Genomic DNA, 18,330 nt, shown 5'->3' with positions numbered 1-18,330 from the left:
TGTTATTAATTGAAACAATATCACATATGATGAACGACGCAAGTGCAATGAAATCAGCAGAATACCGCAGATCCAAGGAAAACTCTTAACTGCATTACTAATATATTACTATATTACTTTATTAGTACCAATCAAGCTGGCAGCACAACTTACTTTGTTTTCTTGTAATTGCAGTACTTTGATACAGCTTTCTGACACGCTTCTTTGAATTTGTGACTGAACTTGAAATCCTTCTGTGTCATCTGTGAAAGAGCAGACATTACAAAATGCTGGAGAAACAGTTCTCATATTACCTAGCATCAAGTGGATCTTACAGTATGTTTACATAGAACACTTTTGGCAATACCCACCAACAGCATGGCAAGGGACCTTATAAATGGGCTTCAAATTAATGTTATCCCCAACAAACAATAGTAGGGTAGCTACTGAGTGAGTGAGTGAGTGAGTGAGTGAGTGAGTGAGTGAGTGAGTGAGTGAGTGAGTGAGTGAGTGAGTGAGTGAGTGAGAGTTTAGTTTTACGCCGCACTCAGCAATATGACAGGCTATATGGCAGCGGTCTGTAAATAAACGAGTCTGGACCAGACAGTGATCAACAGCATGAGCATCGATCTGCCCAAGTGGGAACTGATGACGTGTGTCATTGTCAACCAAGGAAGCAAGCCTGACCACCCGATTCTGTTAGTCACCTCTTGTGACAAGCATAGTCGCTCTTTGCGACAAGCATGAGTTACTGAAGACCAATTAATTCTATCATGGATCTTCACAGGCCAAATTATGCTGAGGCTCCTTCCACAAAGCAACCTTTACTAAGGTTAACCTTAACTCCCATTCTTAAACATTGCACTAAGGTTACCTCAGTGACTTACGATCACCATAGCACTTTGAGAAAGGAGGCCCTGCACATATACAGTGTAAGAACGATAGCCCATTCCAACGTCTGAGACAGCTGAATTTTGTGGAGGACATGTTAAAAAATATTTAGTCCTTCCTCATGTAGGGTCAGTTTTCAGATTTTGATGGAGATGTTGATGACTAGTCTGAAGACTAGTTCTGAAATCTTGTAACCAGATGATTCCACTAGTAGAGATTCCAAAGTCCAAGCTATGTGTGTGCATATTAAATGATTGCTTAAAAGAAAACAAACCAGTTTTAACATTCATGAACCACTCATGTTATTCTGTGACAAGCAAAATACCTTCTTGGGTGACAAATGCACTTTTAAGTCTTAAAATGGTGTTTTACTCATAATTGGAGAACAGGCTAGATTTTGGCAGGACTGGTAAAATGTTTGACCAGCCAACCCTTCGGACAGGCAAGATTTTCCACATCTTTCCTACACTGACATATATCTCAAGGCAGCTTAAGGATGAGAAAGGGTACTAACCAACTGGTGATGTTCTACTCCAGCAGCACATTTGGGGTCCATGTCATGGTTGTTCTTGTGCTCGATGAGACACTCCAGCACATCTCCTGGATCAGCATCATTATCCAGCAGCTCCTGCAACAAGAGATGCACCATGTGACTCCATCAACCCATCCTTCATTCAGAGCAGCTCATCTTGCACAAAATCATGGACTGATGTCTAGAGATTTATTTGTAAGGATGTAAGAGAATGGCTCATTAAATAAGATGCAGTTGGGATGCATGTGCCAACCATGTGTTTCTTCCCCATAAAAACAGGGCTTCATCTCAAACAAGCGATACCACTCTCCAGCACGAAAGCAAAAGTGCATACCACACAAATTAAATACATTATTTAATTTCGAACACAAATCATTACATAGCAAAGAAAAATACAAAGAGGGGTGAGTAGTATATACTATGGGGGTACGAGACCACAGTTGTATATTTAAATCATGACTCATTCAATGCATGTCATTTATTAAAGTAACCTGCAAACGTGACCATGAAAACAAACAGCGTCATCAAAAAGCAAACTGACAACTGAAGTACAAAGAGCGGATGAATGTTGTTTTATTACAAACAGCAGTATTTTGGATATATCACAACAGCAGTAACTGATCATAGTAGCATACATCAGTCACTGAGCCTTGAGCTGGTTACATAGTCATTGGCTGTGTGAGAAAGGATTCAAGAAAGTCAGAGCATGAGGACAAAATTGCTGCCAATTTGTCTCTTCTCAGGACAAACCGAGTCTACTGTGAACACATTCATTTTGCACCAAAGTCTTAAAACAGTGTATGAAACTCCTACAAAAAGACTGGAAGCCCACTGGGCCGATAGCTAAAAAATGTTTCTGGCCCTGTTAACATGTAACCAGCCCTGTTTCAAATATGGGAATGTGAAATATGGTGTTAAAAGAAAGTAATTAATGAATCACTTCTGCTGAGGTAAACTCTTGATAAAGAGTCTTACTTGATCTGCTGGAAAGCTTTGCACGATACATTATGTGATTTATTTGTATTTGTATCACGTGATATTATACATATAGATTATTGTTTTGATGCTGCATTGGCATCTCATAGAAAATCTCATTCTAAAGCCTGTTCACGACATATTTCGTCTGATGACAAATGCTTGACTGTCACGTTATCTTTACTTTTCTGCCAAGATAATACTATCCATTATGTCAAATAACTGAATAAGGCCAAACACTGCTAGCAACTGAGAATCATCAAACCACATCCTTGCATGGATACCGAAAGGAGCATTATGGCTTTCAAAGAATGTAAACATTACAGAACCTGCCTGGGGAATGAACTAACATGACCACACATATGACCCATTATCACCCTTCCTTCCTGCTAAATTCAAGTTAAAAAGCAAAACAAAACTGGACTCCAGTCAAAAAGAAAGAGGTCTGTATGGAGTCTGTATCAGGACAGAGTAATCTGGGTGCATTTCAGCATGGATACTGTAAAACTAACAGTAACATTTGATGACTGTAGTTTATTAATCGGTCTCACAGCCCCTGAGTCACATTATTTTCCCTACTGCCTTGCCCTCACTGCAATGTCGTCTGTCTCACAGCCCCTGAGTCACATTATTTTCCCTACTGCCTTGCCCTCACTGCAATGTCGTCTGTCTCACAGCCCCTGAGTCACAATATTTTCCCCACTGCCTTGCCCTCACTGCAATGTCGTCTGTCTCACAGCCCCTGAGTCACATTATTTTCCCTACTGCCTTGCCCTCACTGCAATGTCGTCTGTCTCACAGCCCCTGAGTCACAATATTTTCCCTACTGCCTTGCCCTCACTGCAATGTCGTCTGTCTCACAGCCCCTGAGTCACAATATTTTCCCTACTGCCTTGCCCTCACTGCAATGTCGTCTGTCTCACAGCCCCTGAGTCACAATATTTTCCCTACTGCCTTGCCCTCACTGCAATGTCGTCTGTCTCACAGCCCCTGAGTCACAATATTTTCCCCACTGCCTTGCCCTCACTGCAATGTCGTCTGTCTCACAGCCCCTGAGTCACATTATTTTCCCTACTGCCTTGCCCTCACTGCAATGTCGTCTGTCTCACAGCCCCTGAGTCACAATATTTTCCCTACTGCCTTGCCCTCACTGCAATGTCGTCTGTCTCACAGCCCCTGAGTCACAATATTTTCCCCACTGCCTTGCCCTCACTGCAATGTCGTCTGTCTCACAGCCCCTGAGTCACAATATTTTCCCCACTGCCTTGCCCTCACTGCAATGTCGTCTGTCTCACAGCCCCTGAGTCACAATATTCTCCCCACTGCCTTGCCCTCACTGCAATGTCGTCTGTCTCACAGCCCCTGAGTCACAATATTTTCCCTACTGCCTTGCCCTCACTGCAATGTCGTCTGTCTCACAGCCCCTGAGTCACAATATTTTCCCTACTGCCTTGCCCTCACTGCAATGTCGTCTGTCTCACAGCCCCTGAGTCACATTATTTTCCCCACTGCCTTGCCCTCACTGCAATGTCGTCTGTCTCACAGCCCCTGAGTCACAATATTTTCCCTACTGCCTTGCCCTCACTGCAATGTCGTCTGTCTCACAGCCCGAGTCACAATATTCTCCCTACTGCCTTGCCCTCACTGCAATGCCCAAGTCCTGAATGAAGCAAGTGTATTTCTTTAGATTCTGAATTTCCCATCTGACTGGGGATCCTTTTCAACTTAAATGGGTTTATTTGTTACTATCAAAATTATAAGCATCAATCTTCTTAGCAACATAAACATTGGACTCACAATCAGATAATCAGATAATCCAGGAAAACAGTCACTTCACTTCGAACAATCTATCGGTGACACAACACTTGTATGGATTCAAACGAAAGAGATTAATATTTAAGACAGAGTAATGCAAAATCAATCCCTATGTACATGTCCAGTGTGTAACACCAGCTTCCTCTTATGTGCATGGTACACAATTGAGTCTGGACCAGACAATGCAGTCTTAACTACATGAGCATAAATCTACAACAATATTGGTCAACCAAGTCAGTTAGCTAGACCATCCAATCCCATGTCGCCTTTAATAACAAGTATGGGCTACCAAGGACCAATTCTAACCAGCATCAGGTCAATATCCCCAACAACCAGCCTCCACTTGAAAAATAAATTGCAAAATGAATAAACTGTAAACAGTCCAATATATACATGTTGAAAATGTTGAACCCACACACTGAAACATTCAGTGCACAACATACTAACAAGATTTATGCCTTACGAAGTTTTACTAAATCACAGTCCCAGTATGTTCATACATGTATGCACAAAATAAACTGCAATTCATTGAGACTGTTAGTCTTACATCCAATAATCCCTGAGTCTTACATCCAATAATCCCTGAATAAACAAAGGAAGATATATACAATTCATATATACAAGTCATCCACAAATATTACAAGTCGCTCCCAATGCACTGTTTACTAGAAGTAGAAACATGTGGGTAGCTGAGTGCAACCACTGGCCCCAACTGTTAATGTGGAAGCTTGAAAATTCTTATGTGCTTTTATGTATTTTATTTTTCATAGATTTTTGCTAATATGGAGTTAGTGAGTGAGGGGAAAATTGGCTTCAAACATTGTGCCCATGCCCTGGTCTTTGGCGTGATGAGTGAATGTTTTAACCACTAGGCTACCCCACCACCCCACGTTACTGTGGAACCAAAGCTGTAAGTACAGTTTTTTTTATGTCATTTCTTTATTACATCTACAAAAGGTTGTGTTAGACAAATGGATGGGGTTACTGTACAAACACACTGTCCAAACTGTAGATGAAAATGCTGAATTTCCCACGGTTGTTTGTTTGTGCTGTGTGCTTTAACACAATTCTACCTATTTTCTACATACTAGCAGTAATAAGGAAACAAGACAAGTATGTTTTATTTACTATTTTCTCCATGTGATAATTCCAACAGGACATTGTTATTGTCATTACATATATTCGATGATATATTAAAGAGAATTTACATTTAAACACATAATGATCTATGTGTCAAGTTTAATCCTATAGATGGTATTTTGATCATTTTGTCCAGAAACATTAGGTTGCTAAATCAGTAGGGTGTCAACCAAAGGATTTAATATACATATTTCCAAAAAATCATATATCAAACATTTACCTTGTCAAATAAAATTAACTTTTTTCTGTTGAAAAGCATAACAAAATCTCATCTGTAACATTTATTATCTACATATGCCAAGCCTAAATACTGGACAGATAATGGTTGATACAATTAACATTATTTAACCAAACTAGAGAGGCATCTGTGATAAGTACAAGCGAAGAGAAATGTTTACTTACCTTAAAGAAACGTGGGGATACCTTTATTGTTTACATACAACACAAACTTTACAAAATACATGGAACATTTTTTCTCACTTTTCCCGTTAACAGAGAGAGAAAACAAAATTTATATGGATATGTTCTAAGAAATAAACATTATCGACACTATGCCAGCAATGGGTTTGGACTGGACTCAGAGGCCCCCTGAATAGTTACGTACATAATTCAACCATGAAATAGATGATATGCCCGATACTAACTTAGTAACAATGAAAATAAGTCTAAACGATGTGCAACATTAATGACATCGTGGTCAACAAAACATCTCACTTCACTTGGCAGAATTACAGTTCTTAAATGATTAATTCTGCCAGCTGTTCTCAACTCTCCAAAATCCTCCCAAAACTAGTATTAATAAATTTGAAACAAGTCATTTCACATTTTTCTGGGGCAATAACAAGACAATGATAAAAGATGACACATAATATGCAAAACTAATGTGGTTGAATAAAATAATCTAAAGTACAGTGAGTTTGGTTTTATGCCACTTTTAACAACATTCCATCAATATCAAAGCAGAGGGCATCAGAAATGGACTTCATACATAGTTTCTATGTGGGGAATCGAACCCGGACTTTGATGTGACAGGTAAAGCTTTAAACACTAGACTACCGCACCACTATTCCAAAAATAGAAATAATACAAGTTCGAGAGCATTCAACAATAAGATGTGCTTTTATAAGCAATACAAAATGGCGGTACTTTTTTCCCTAAATACACATACTTCAAAGAGTCATCAGAAGATGACATATCCCCCGGCCCCCAAAATATTTGAAAGGACAAATCATCTCAAGGTTACTTGATGACCTTTTAGACTAAGTTTGAAGCATTTCCATGGAAAACTGGAAAAATAAAAATGCTAAAACTATGTAAATAGCAAAAATTACCACTTTGTGGTCTGCCTCAAAGATCTGTCAAGTTTTGCTGAAAGATATTAAACAGTTTTTGAGTTGTGCTCCGGAAAGGAAGCCCATCACTCCATTTTGAGATTAAAACCGAATCGTTTCCATGGAAAAAGAAAAATCACTAAAACCTGTACATAGCAAAAGGCACCACTTTAGGTTCTGACTGGCATATCTACCAAATTTTGCAGACAACTATTCAACGTTTTTCGAGTTTTGCTCCGGAAACTAAGCCCATCCCTCCATTTTGAGACCATGTCCAAAATGTTACCATGGAAACTGAGAAAACAATAAAGCACAAAATCCTGTAAAGGCACCACTTTGGGGTCTGCCACTTCAGGGTCTCAGTGACTGCCGAGAGTATTTTCACAGTTGTAAGAAGCGATTTTATTGAATAAAAAATGGTTTCTAATGACGCGTCGGCACAGTCTGCTATAGGGATTGCGATTGGCCAAAATCAAGCATGTGACCCAAGGCAGCCAATAATATTACAGTATTGTTGTCCTTGTAAACGAAAACTTTTAGATTTAGACGAATGTTTCGGGTAAAACAATGGTATTTTGAACAAATTAAGCAAGAAATCGCTATCAGTAAGTAAATTATGGAACCTACAGGATATATCGTGCAGCGTTATTACCTGTGACAAATATACTTCATGGGCGTTTTCTTCTAAAACATTGTGTCTGAGCGTAAAGAATGAGGTGGCGAAAGCTGAGATGTCACCTGTCAGTGACTAGACTAAAACTACACAATCACACAATAGGATGAACAGAGTAATTTATATGTACATTTGACAACTTTTATGAATGCTGTTGTTGATTTATTCATTTGTTTATTAAATTTATTTAATGGCATTCTGAACACATTTACTGAATGTAGTTCGACGGCTTGAAATCATTTTCTGATTGCCTCAGCATGACATCGGATCGATTATTGTATTTAATGTAGGTCTAATGAACAGCACACCCTGCAACACTTTTATTGACAGTATTTCGTTATAAATACTGATTACTTCCTCTCCAGATAAGAACCAGTTCAGGAATGTTTAGACCCTCTCGGCATAAGCCACCGGCAATTTTCAAAACCACTGGAAACACTGTTTTTTGAGTTTTGCTGAAGAAATGAAGCCCATCCCTCCATTTTGAGACAAAGTCCGAAATGTTTTTATGGAAACCGAGAAAATCATCAAATACAAAAACCTGTAAATAGCTAAAAGGCACCACTTTAGGTTCTGACTGATATATCTAACAAGTCTTGCAGGAAAATATTGAACGGTTTCTGAATTCTGCTCAGGAAACGAAGCCTCCATTTGAGACTAAGTCCTAAAGGTTTCCATGGAAAACAAGAAAATGATCAATCACAGGCACCACTTTGGGGTCTACAACACATATCTACCAAGTTTTGCTGAAAGATATAAAAGTTTTTTTGAGTTCTGCTGCTGAAACGAAGCCCTACCCCACCATTAGACTTACACCAAAACATTCCATGGAAATACAAAAAAAAAATAGAAAAAATGCCAAAAATCTGTAAATAGCAAAATGCACAACCATAGGTTCAGATTATTATATCTATCAAGTTTGGCTTAAAAATTTGAATGTTTTCTGAGTTATGCTCCGGAAACAAAATGATTACGAACAGATGGATGGACAGATGGATGGACAGACAGATGAGGCATCGACTATATCCCCCCACATTACATGCCGGGGGATAAAAAGGGTCAAAATGTATACGGCATAAACAGCAAACAGCACAGAGCATGTATATAGTCAAAATAATGTCTCTACGCAGATTTATTAACATTTTGGTGAGACATGATCCACTCAAAATATATAGACGTCTGCTATCTTGTCCTGGAACATTTGACTTAAAGGGGCACTGATGCGGAGCGAATAATGCTTCTCGCCAACGGTCTAATTACGAAAGCAGACCGCAAATTGGTCAGCGCCCACTCCTTCGACCGTGACGGACAAAGGAACTGGGCTCCTGTCCATATTAGCAAAATTTCTTCACTTAAACAGTCAGGAGGCCGGATGCCCATCACATGCCATTTGTTTAAAAATATCCATGGTATTCCTTGTCTGATCGTAACCATATATCCCAGCAGTGTAGTTCTTTTCGGATGCTTGGATGGTATACTTACTGATCCAATTTGATCCTATTTCTGTGTTTTTAACCTCTATATTTAATCATGTTACATGAAAATATGATGTCTACAGGCACGTAGCAACCCATTTGTTTCAGTACGGAAGATTGCAAAGCTTTATATTTAGGTAGTTTTGAGTGTTGGTTGAGCTGTGATAGCAAATAGCATACGTAAATTTTGTTAGCTATGGTAGCTACAATGGTTTATTATTTATGATAATAAAACACACAGTTGATTTATTTGAATTCGTACACAAAAAAACGACGACCTTGGCTTTGGTAGAGAAATCTGAAAATTGTCTTACGTTAAAAAAACTTATTTCACTTATTTACCAAAGTACACAGCAAATGCCTGTGTGTATTCCTTATGTAACGAAATTCCGTTGGTATCCTCAAAACAGTTTCGGCCCATAAGTGTTTTCAGGCTGCATGCGACACAGAGATTACATCTTCCTTGCTGTAACTCGCGTTTGATGGTGTAAACCTACACGTGTTATTTGTCATCATTCTCTTGATGGTCAATTCATGAATTTATAACAGGTATAATTAGTAGCAACACCACTTCGGTTACTCAACAAAGGTTCCCATTTGGCATTTCTCCTGTCTGGAGTAAATACTGAACATTACAAATTAAGGTCTGTAATGGCAAATGTATTGTATGTTATGTAATATGTGCATGTAAGTGATGCAAGAGGGTTTATCACCTGAGTTACAAAAACAAACATCGATCAAAGGATTAACCGATAACACACTGATTGATTAATTACTTTTGTTCTTCTAGCGGATTTGTCAAAAGGCAGTGTGTGTAGATGACTACACCCTGTCGTAAAGTGTGAGTGCAAAAACAACATCCTCCCTTCAAAGAATTAACCACCCTTGCATTGATTGATTGATTGCTCAATATTGGTCAACTAAATTACTTAGAATAGTGGACATCATACAATTAGTTGCCAGGTGTGCTATCTTGGGAGACCAATGAGAGGTTTATCTAGTTTTCACCAACGAAAGACGTGAAACGATGTGTTACTTTTTCGCAAATGAGACAGTTGTAAGACACGCGACACAGAGCAGGATTATTTACCAGCTGCAGATGAATGGAATACGATTTCTTTTACGTGGATATTGATGGATACATTCCTGAACAAGGTAGTAGCCTGACACTGTTGCTATAAAATTAGTCTGTTTTACGTTCATTGTTTGCATTTTGTTTTAATTTATTTGTTGTAGCATTCAGCAGAATCTGTATGAGAGAAAACACACACTAGATCGCGTATGTATGTGAAATAGGATCCACATTGGCAATCTATACAATGTAGAAATGTTGCTGTTATGTTAGAAATTTACTATGAGTATAAGCAAATCGTGTGTTCTTTTATTAATTTTCAGAATCATACAAATATGACAATAAACTAATTAGGGTTATGAGACAAAATATAGAGACGTACATTGGCTTCGTTATTTTTCCGTCCTAATAGTTTTTTACCATTTCTACCACTGGCAGATGATTAACCTTCAAAGTGTTTCATTTGTTTTCATAATACATTTGTAATGAAGTACAATTGACTTCACCTCAGTTGATCTGTCTATAATTAAACTATCAATTGCGCTTACGGACTGCGCAGCAGAGGTCACGAACCAGTCACGAATTCTGGGATATCATCCGGGTACTCACGGGAGAAAAACAATAACAAAAGTTTGCACCAGTCCACGGAAAATGCTCCGCATCAGTGCCCCTTTAATGATAACATGCTAGTGGGACAACAAACAGTTTGCATAAGAAAGGTACAAGATTAATAAATGACTTCATTGATTAAAATAGATTGTTCCTTACTTTTAGAGTTTGAAGAAAGGTACAGTATATGTAACAATCAGATCATCTAGTAATATAGAGTAACCCCGGCCATTAAACAATACTGTTGACAATAAAGTCTTCTAGAATAAGATTTAGCTCATGTGGGTACTGTGTCCACTGTATTTTGTTTTTTCGGAGTGGGTATTATGAATGTTGAGTGGGTATTTCATTTTCCATTACATATTGTTTTGAAATATGTGGGTATTTCAGTGATTTTACTCACCTAAGTATATAGTCAAAAACTTTCATAACGAACTATAAGGGGTCCCTGAAATTAGTTCGTTATATCCGTAGTTCGCTATTCACAAAAATCCATTGAAAGTACAACAAAACATACAGTACAACACATTCCTGCTCAGTTTATTCATACATTCATTCATTCATATAACGTTCTTTTCACTACAAAGTCAGTAATCTTACACAGGCACCCACCGCGGGTCTGAAAATCGATAAACTACGTCTCGGTTTACTATCCAACCCCCTTACCATATAACCTGCAAGGGTGCATCACGAAATCACAGCAACGTGATCGAAAACCAGACAATTACACACTCGTCACTCGCCGGAAGTATACAAAGCTAGGTCGTCAGCGACGGGCCTTACTACCTCCACCAATCTGATTGGTTGATAATGCAAACTACAACTTCACGTGGGTGAAAAAAACTGGAGTGTGTTTTGTACACAAAAGTGTTAGCCAATCAGATTGCCGGAGGATGTAAAGCCTGCGAATGAAGGTGGGACCTGGTTTGTTTCATCACTGTTTGTGTTGTCATTATCGCATTCCGAATCAACTCAGGATATTCCGTCACGCTAATCAGAAACGGCCTTCACAATGTCAATTGAGTTTGCTGAATTGACTATTCACACTATTAATTAGTGTGTTAATTGGGACTGCCGAGGATTTCAAAGTGAGCATCGGTAACTGGCACTGACACTGATTGAGTTTGCTCTGTTCGTTATTCACACCGTTAATTAGTGTTACCTGGGACTCGCGGGGATTACAAATCAGTTCGCTATAGCCGGTAGGTTCATTATACAGAATTCGTTATTCAAGACTTTTTTACATGATGACATATAGTGGTTTATTCGGGACTTTTAAAACAGTTCGCTATATCCGTCAGTTCGTTATATCTCTGTTCATTATGAAAGTATTCTACTGTATATCATTGAGTATGTTTACTAAGCAGATATCTACAGCCTTGTGTCATACTTAATCAGAACCAACTTAAACATAATAGAAATGATCTCATAAAAAAACACTCATTCCAGACAGAACAACACTAGTCCTATACTAACAGCATAACTTGATAGCAAGCAATGACTTTTCATTGCACAAGCGATTTTTTATAAATGTATACCATATGCTTACGTTTTGAACTTTTTTATGTATCAAACATTTTAAATACGTAATTTGTACACAAGAATTATTTTTCAATGAGTAATTGGACATTTTCTGTGCCTATTTTACCCAGATGATCAGCTTATCTCGGCCTTGGTTCTTGTGTTTCTACTAAATTATCAGATACTAACATATCAAAAGAATTGAACAATTCAACAAATGGGAACATTTACTAAGAAATAAATCTATCCATTAAATCATTTATCTTACAATTTAATACCATTTAGGTATACATAATCTGTAAGCTTGGAAAGAATCAATAAAGTCATAAGTCCCCACAACGTCATGAGAGACACATTTCATATTTCAACATGAAATGAACAACAGGTGGCTTGGTGATGTTTATCTAGGTCAGGTCAAACTCTACTGTCAACATATAAGGACTGGCATTGTACCGTTGACTACGACAGTGTTATGGCAAATAGACTGTGTTGCAATATATGTCATTCAGGTACCCAACTGCATTATATTGGGAGCGAAAGTGTTTGACAGCATGTGCCACTAATTGAACATGTTGGTCAATTTTCTACATTCTTTGCCCCTAATCATATATGTTATGGTTCTGATAACAGCAATCATAAAATTTGGTAGCATGGTCAGGGATTCTATTTTCCTTTTCATAAAATTACGGGTATTACAGCATGCAGTTCTGTCATCAAATAGACGGAAAACATTTGTTGTGAATGAAAGTCTGTGCAGATGATAATTCAAACCATGAAAATCATCCCAAAAAGCATCATTTATGTTCTTTACCCAATATGCCATATCTCAGAAAGATTATTGCAATATGTGTCATTTCAAAAGCATATTGCCATACATAGATATACCGGTAATACTGTGTAGTCCTATTCTTGACCTTAATCAGCTGCTGAAGCCAGGATTTCATGTGGGCAAATTCAATGGTCTGTGAAATACTGGCAGTACTGTAATTCTGTGCTTGATTGACAACGTAATCACAGGACTTAGCAAATTGTTTAAAAGAACAACAGCTGGCATGGCAATATTCATCAAGTCAAAGTCACACATAACTGTCTGTCTCTAGGTCTGTTTGTCTATATGTCTGTATGTATGTATATTTTGTGCAAAAAGTACCTAATGTACCTGACATATCTAAAAACAGACTATGGAAATCAAAGTTCTCTTCATGCAATTGCATAAGTCAATCTTTGACTTTCGTCACCTTGATCTTCACACTTGGCCATGAAACTTACCGTGAAAATCTATGTAAGAGCTATTTCTGTGACAAAAAAATCAGAGTTGCGTCTGTTTTGCTGTTCCGTATAGTTCATAATTTGAAATGTTAGGGGATTTCTTGCTTATAATGTTCAGAATAACAAGATTTTACCCACGACTTTTGTCTAAATCTAAAAGTTACCACACATGATGACAGTATCCATTGCTGTAAAATAGTGTAATACGACTGGCTACTTTAGATGGTTGTTTAGGACCAATCACAATCTTCATACCAGACTGTGGTGAAAAAAACATCATTCGAAACCAACTAGTCTTAAAGTTGTTTTGTATAAATGTGAAAATAGTTTAGGCAAGGTACCGTATATATGCCGAATTTTGAGGACAAAAAAAAAATGCAGTCTGTAGAAGGGGTTCGGCTTATATATGAGATATCATTTAATAATGACTCTACTGATTACAAAGCTTTCAAACAATACCAAGCAAACAACCTTCTTACAATTTTTCATACCAAGCTTCCAAAAAGGAGGTATTAACGGAAAGCCACTGTCATCAGGAAATAGGCCACCATACACGTAATATGTTATAATAATTTTCTGATTACATAAAGATGAACATATTAAAGAAAAAGGTAAGACTATAATATACAAATGTAAAAACTGACAGTTTTTCTTCATTCATAGTTTATCTGGTAATTATGAATGTGTGTGCTTGCATTTCCATTAAAAATAAACTTTAGTTTTAATTGCATTATTTGAGAAAATATGAAAAGGACTTCATATCTATCAACAGATCAGATCCTTCAAATTGTGTGTGACATGTGGTAGCAATGTTTTACAAGCTGATATGTTTTCTTGATTGACATAGGTTTCACCTATCATGGCAAAGTTTCTGGGAGCTTGGTGTCACAGCAGTAAAAACTTCTGGTTGACTGGGGTTGAAAGAGTTCAGGACACTGCTGAGCCCTTTGATAAAGATGCTTACACTACAGAACCTTTTGACAAGGACAACTGCCTTGCAGAACATCTTGATAATGAAATTTAAGTTACAGAACATTTTGAAAGTCACATTACAGATGATTGCCTTTACAGAACCGTCTCATGAAATCTGTATTAGAGAACCTCTTGATAAAGCCTTAAAGGACACTAACAATACAGAGCCAATTGATAAAGACATTACAGAAACTTCTGACAACTTCTATCGCAAAATCTCTTCATGAAGTCAACAAGGAACAGCTTGATAAAGACACGATACAGAATTGCTTCATAAGAAAACTCTTGATAACGACACCTACATTATAGAACCTCTTGGTAAAGACACATTCCAAAGCTTTTGACAAAGAAACTCATATCTTGAATCTCTTGATCAGGGATGCCCACATTACAGATAAGGGTACTTACATTACAGAAGCGCTTGATCATGGGGGTACAGGCCTTCATGAGGATATGGTCTAGCTCGATGTCCTTGTCCTCTTCCTCCATTAGATCCCCGATCACCTGCTGGCAGTCTTCACTCAGTTCGTCATAGTTGTTCTGTAGGCACTCCATCTCCTAAACAGTCACAGGGTCTGATATCAACATCATGGTTCAATCACATCCCTCATCCAACACTCAACTGAACATTTCATACAGTTTGTTTACAATATTCCAAATTCATGTCAGCAGTCTGAAAATAATTTAGTCTGAACCAGACAATCCAGTGATTAATATCATGAACATCAATGTACAAAACTGATATACAATAACATGTGCCAACCAAGTCAGTAAGCCTGACCACCTGTTAGACATTCTTACGACAAGAATGGGTTATCGAAAATCAATTCTAACCAGATCCACATGGGTTGTTTACAGATTGATGTGGAGTGTTTCGTGATAATACCTACCGCCCCTACAGCGGTGTCGTCCTTGTTGCTGGAACAGTAGCTGCCAAGGTCAGCCAGGCACTTGGCCTGCACCTGGGGATTGAGCTCCACACTCAGAGCATAGGACTTCATCACCCTCTTGATTTCCTGCTTACAGGCCCGTGAAACCTGCCATAGCAAATACAACATTGCAACACTTGCCAGCCAATACAACCGTCGTACAAGCAGACCTTTCATCTTGACATCAATAACATTTGTCCGAATATCTGAGTCGAACATTACGTCAAAATGTGAAGCTGTTGTTATAGCTGTTACCCTTCTAGCTTCACGCTTCTGTATTCAGAGCACAAAGGAACATATTCAAGTCTCTACAACAGAACTCTTTGTTTCCTTAGTTAAGATAATAACAAATGTACACAATATGACCCTGAAAAGAGCCACAAATGTTGTTTGATTTTGAGTTGAAAGGTCCGCTATAAACAGGTGAAAAATAATGAAGGTTAAAGTCAACATCAATATGCTTTTCATGAATGAACTATAGGAAATATGCATCTACAAATCTCAGATACTTTCCAAATATACATTCAAACTCTACACAAAAGCACAAAACAGTTATATTACGAATACAACACGAATATTCACAATCAATTAACTACATCAACCACTACAAACATTACAGATGTGACTAAGACCACTATAAACAAAGGGTCTGATCTACGTAGACCACTACAACAAAGGGTCTAATCTATAGACACTACAAATAAAGACCTCAGAAACAATTTAGTGTGAATCTCAACTGTGAGTTCCAGAGATTCCGGACCACATCTGAAAAACTCTGAAGAAAAAACAAACTTCTAATCAAACTACACTATTAACAGGAGGTGTCAAATTTTAATTCTTAATTTCAATTTTAATTCGTGTTTTGGACTTGATACTGTCACCACAATACTAGATCAAACAATGAACACTTTCTAGAAATCCAAATAAAATGGTATAAGAAAAGAGCAATATACAACATTTTGACTTCTTAAAGGATTATTTCAACACTTGGTAGAAAATTTGATGTTAAAAATTTAAAGAAGACTGTTTGCAAGTCTTGTTTTTCTGACATTCTAAGGACTTGCCAGTCTATAATTTGCAAGATGGATGAGGCCTGTGTGTGCTGAAGAATATTTTGTCTAAAAATAATGAGAAAATGATTTTCCAAAGAAAAACATAAGCAGATGTATCGTAAAACCAGGAAAGGAAATAACTGTAAACCTCTCTAAAAAAAGCCCAAAATATATCTTGCCCTTAACAAATATTCCAGGGCCCTCCACAATCAAATATACTCATAGAAACAAATAGGTGAACACATGAACATGCAAGTGTTCCTTTATGTATTTCCAGAATTTCAGCCAAAGCGCAATACTTACCTTGTGAAGAAACCTGGAAAAGAATAATGGAACACTTGTATTTTCAGGTGTCCCCTTATTTGTTTCCATGAGTATAGAATGGCAAATCTCTTATGCACAAAATTTAATTTCAAATCAAAAGCAAGACTCACAAAGATTGTAGAGGACCTTTAAAATATGCATCCATTTCTGCGCAGAAACACAAGCTCAACATCAAGCATTTTCACCAAACTTGCTCTACAACTACAAGACTGAACATAAATGTAAAATTTGACACCTCTTGAACTAGAAAACAAATGCATGTGATAGTGAGAGGAGCTTTTTTTCATGAACTCCTGCCACCAATGAAGCAAACCACACTGTCATGTAGGGCCAGAAACTGACAGTTCCCACACCTTATGACCCTTTGTAAGATGAGGATCAGGAACAAATGTCACACCGAATATACTAAAGTCGAAATAAATAATCAAGCTCAAATTTCTAGCAATTTGTTCTTATGGATATGAATCATATTGATTCAAGATTTGTTTGGGACATCACCAATAAAATGTTTTATGAGATAAAATAATTCTACAAAAAATAACCCCCCAATATGCCAAAATATGAAATGAGATACATACACCTGGGAAAATCTAAGCCATCATGGTTCAAATCTTATGATCATCTTTGTATCATATGAAAGGATCTGTCTACCATGCTGATCTCATTTTGTTCACTATCCACACAAAAATCAATAACTCATGAAATTGTTTTGTGAAAAAAAAAAAAGGTTCCCAAGATGGTCTCAAACACCAAATCATACACACGAAAAAAGAGTTGGCATTTGACTGTTGATGATCACCATGGGGCCTAATGCCAGTTATGAATTTCATAAAAAAATACAATTAGCTTTTCAAAATGTGTACTGACACGCAACTTAACACAAAACAAAACCCAAACATTGTTTTGTTTCAGGTACATTTTTTCAGGTGTATATTTACTTTTTAACTTTCAAAGAGCAAATTCCATATCAAATTTCTCCAACTTAGGTATGGTCTGTGCAACGAAATAGGCTCATGAGGGTTCCAAACCTTCTTCTCTTCCTGTGCAGGTTTCCTGAAGTGGCGATACAGACAGGCAAGAACTTCACCAGCCTTCTCGGGTGATTGTTCATGCCAGTTACCAGACGTGGTACAGAGGTCCTTTGCGAACTGACGGCATCTCCTGAACATCTGATTATCAAGTCTAGCGGGACACAAATGGAAAAGGGGAAAGATATACAGGGTAATGAAGCAAGGTGATGGAGCTGCACAGTCTGGGCTGTGATATCATGTTTTAGTGATATCATGCTCAAGTGATATCGAGTTCTAGTAATTGCTAGTTTATCCCCTGACAACTTGGCATCCTTGCACTTGATGACAAACAAGCTGGTTACACTGCATCTACTGGGAACTTAGCCCCTGGTTTGGGTTACGTCTGGCATCAGAATGGATGGGACTTTTGGGGATTAGGTTAACTGGCTAAGTATAGCTGGTTATATATTATCACAACGCTGCAAGCTGCTTCGCCAAGTCGCATCAGCGGTTGCCCAAACTGACAGCAGAGCAATGATATTTCTAATACTTATGCATGAAATCTTGTCTAAAAAACACTTTATCCTCCTCCTCATTATCATCACCATTATCATCATCATCATCATCATCATCATCATCTTTATCCAAGCAAATGATAACCTTGAGTGGCCAGTTTCACAACCAAAATTTTCCCTACTACATTTGGAACTCCCAAAGATTTCTGTGAAATTTTCCGAAATGAAACAAATTCTTGACTATAA

General features: G+C 37.7%; 1 protein-coding gene across 4 annotated transcripts in view; it reads right to left on the bottom strand.

Moving 5' to 3' along the window:
* The window catches only part of LOC137257914 (Golgi apparatus protein 1-like), a 55,931-nt gene that overhangs the window by 16,877 nt on the left and 20,724 nt on the right, over positions 1 to 18,330 (bottom strand). Inside the window, exons 10-15 of one of the 4 annotated variants that reach the window (XM_067795417.1) lie at positions 17,588 to 17,741; positions 15,145 to 15,291; positions 14,663 to 14,812; positions 5,735 to 5,755; positions 1,385 to 1,498; positions 154 to 242 (exon numbers count right to left, since the gene is read on the bottom strand). In XM_067795417.1, the coding sequence (XP_067651518.1) occupies positions 154 to 242; positions 1,385 to 1,498; positions 5,735 to 5,755; positions 14,663 to 14,812; positions 15,145 to 15,291; positions 17,588 to 17,741 (675 nt within the window). The remainder of the gene's footprint in view (positions 1 to 153; positions 243 to 1,384; positions 1,499 to 5,734; positions 5,756 to 14,662; positions 14,813 to 15,144; positions 15,292 to 17,587; positions 17,742 to 18,330) is intronic. The other 3 variants (XM_067795420.1, XM_067795418.1, XM_067795421.1) reach the window with 3 other exon arrangements.

Source organism: Haliotis asinina, chromosome 12 (genome assembly GCF_037392515.1).
Source record: "Haliotis asinina isolate JCU_RB_2024 chromosome 12, JCU_Hal_asi_v2, whole genome shotgun sequence".
NCBI lineage: Eukaryota > Metazoa > Mollusca > Gastropoda > Lepetellida > Haliotidae > Haliotis > Haliotis asinina.
The sequence above is the reverse complement of the archived record's forward strand: the minus strand, read 5'-3'. Positions and strand labels throughout refer to the sequence as shown.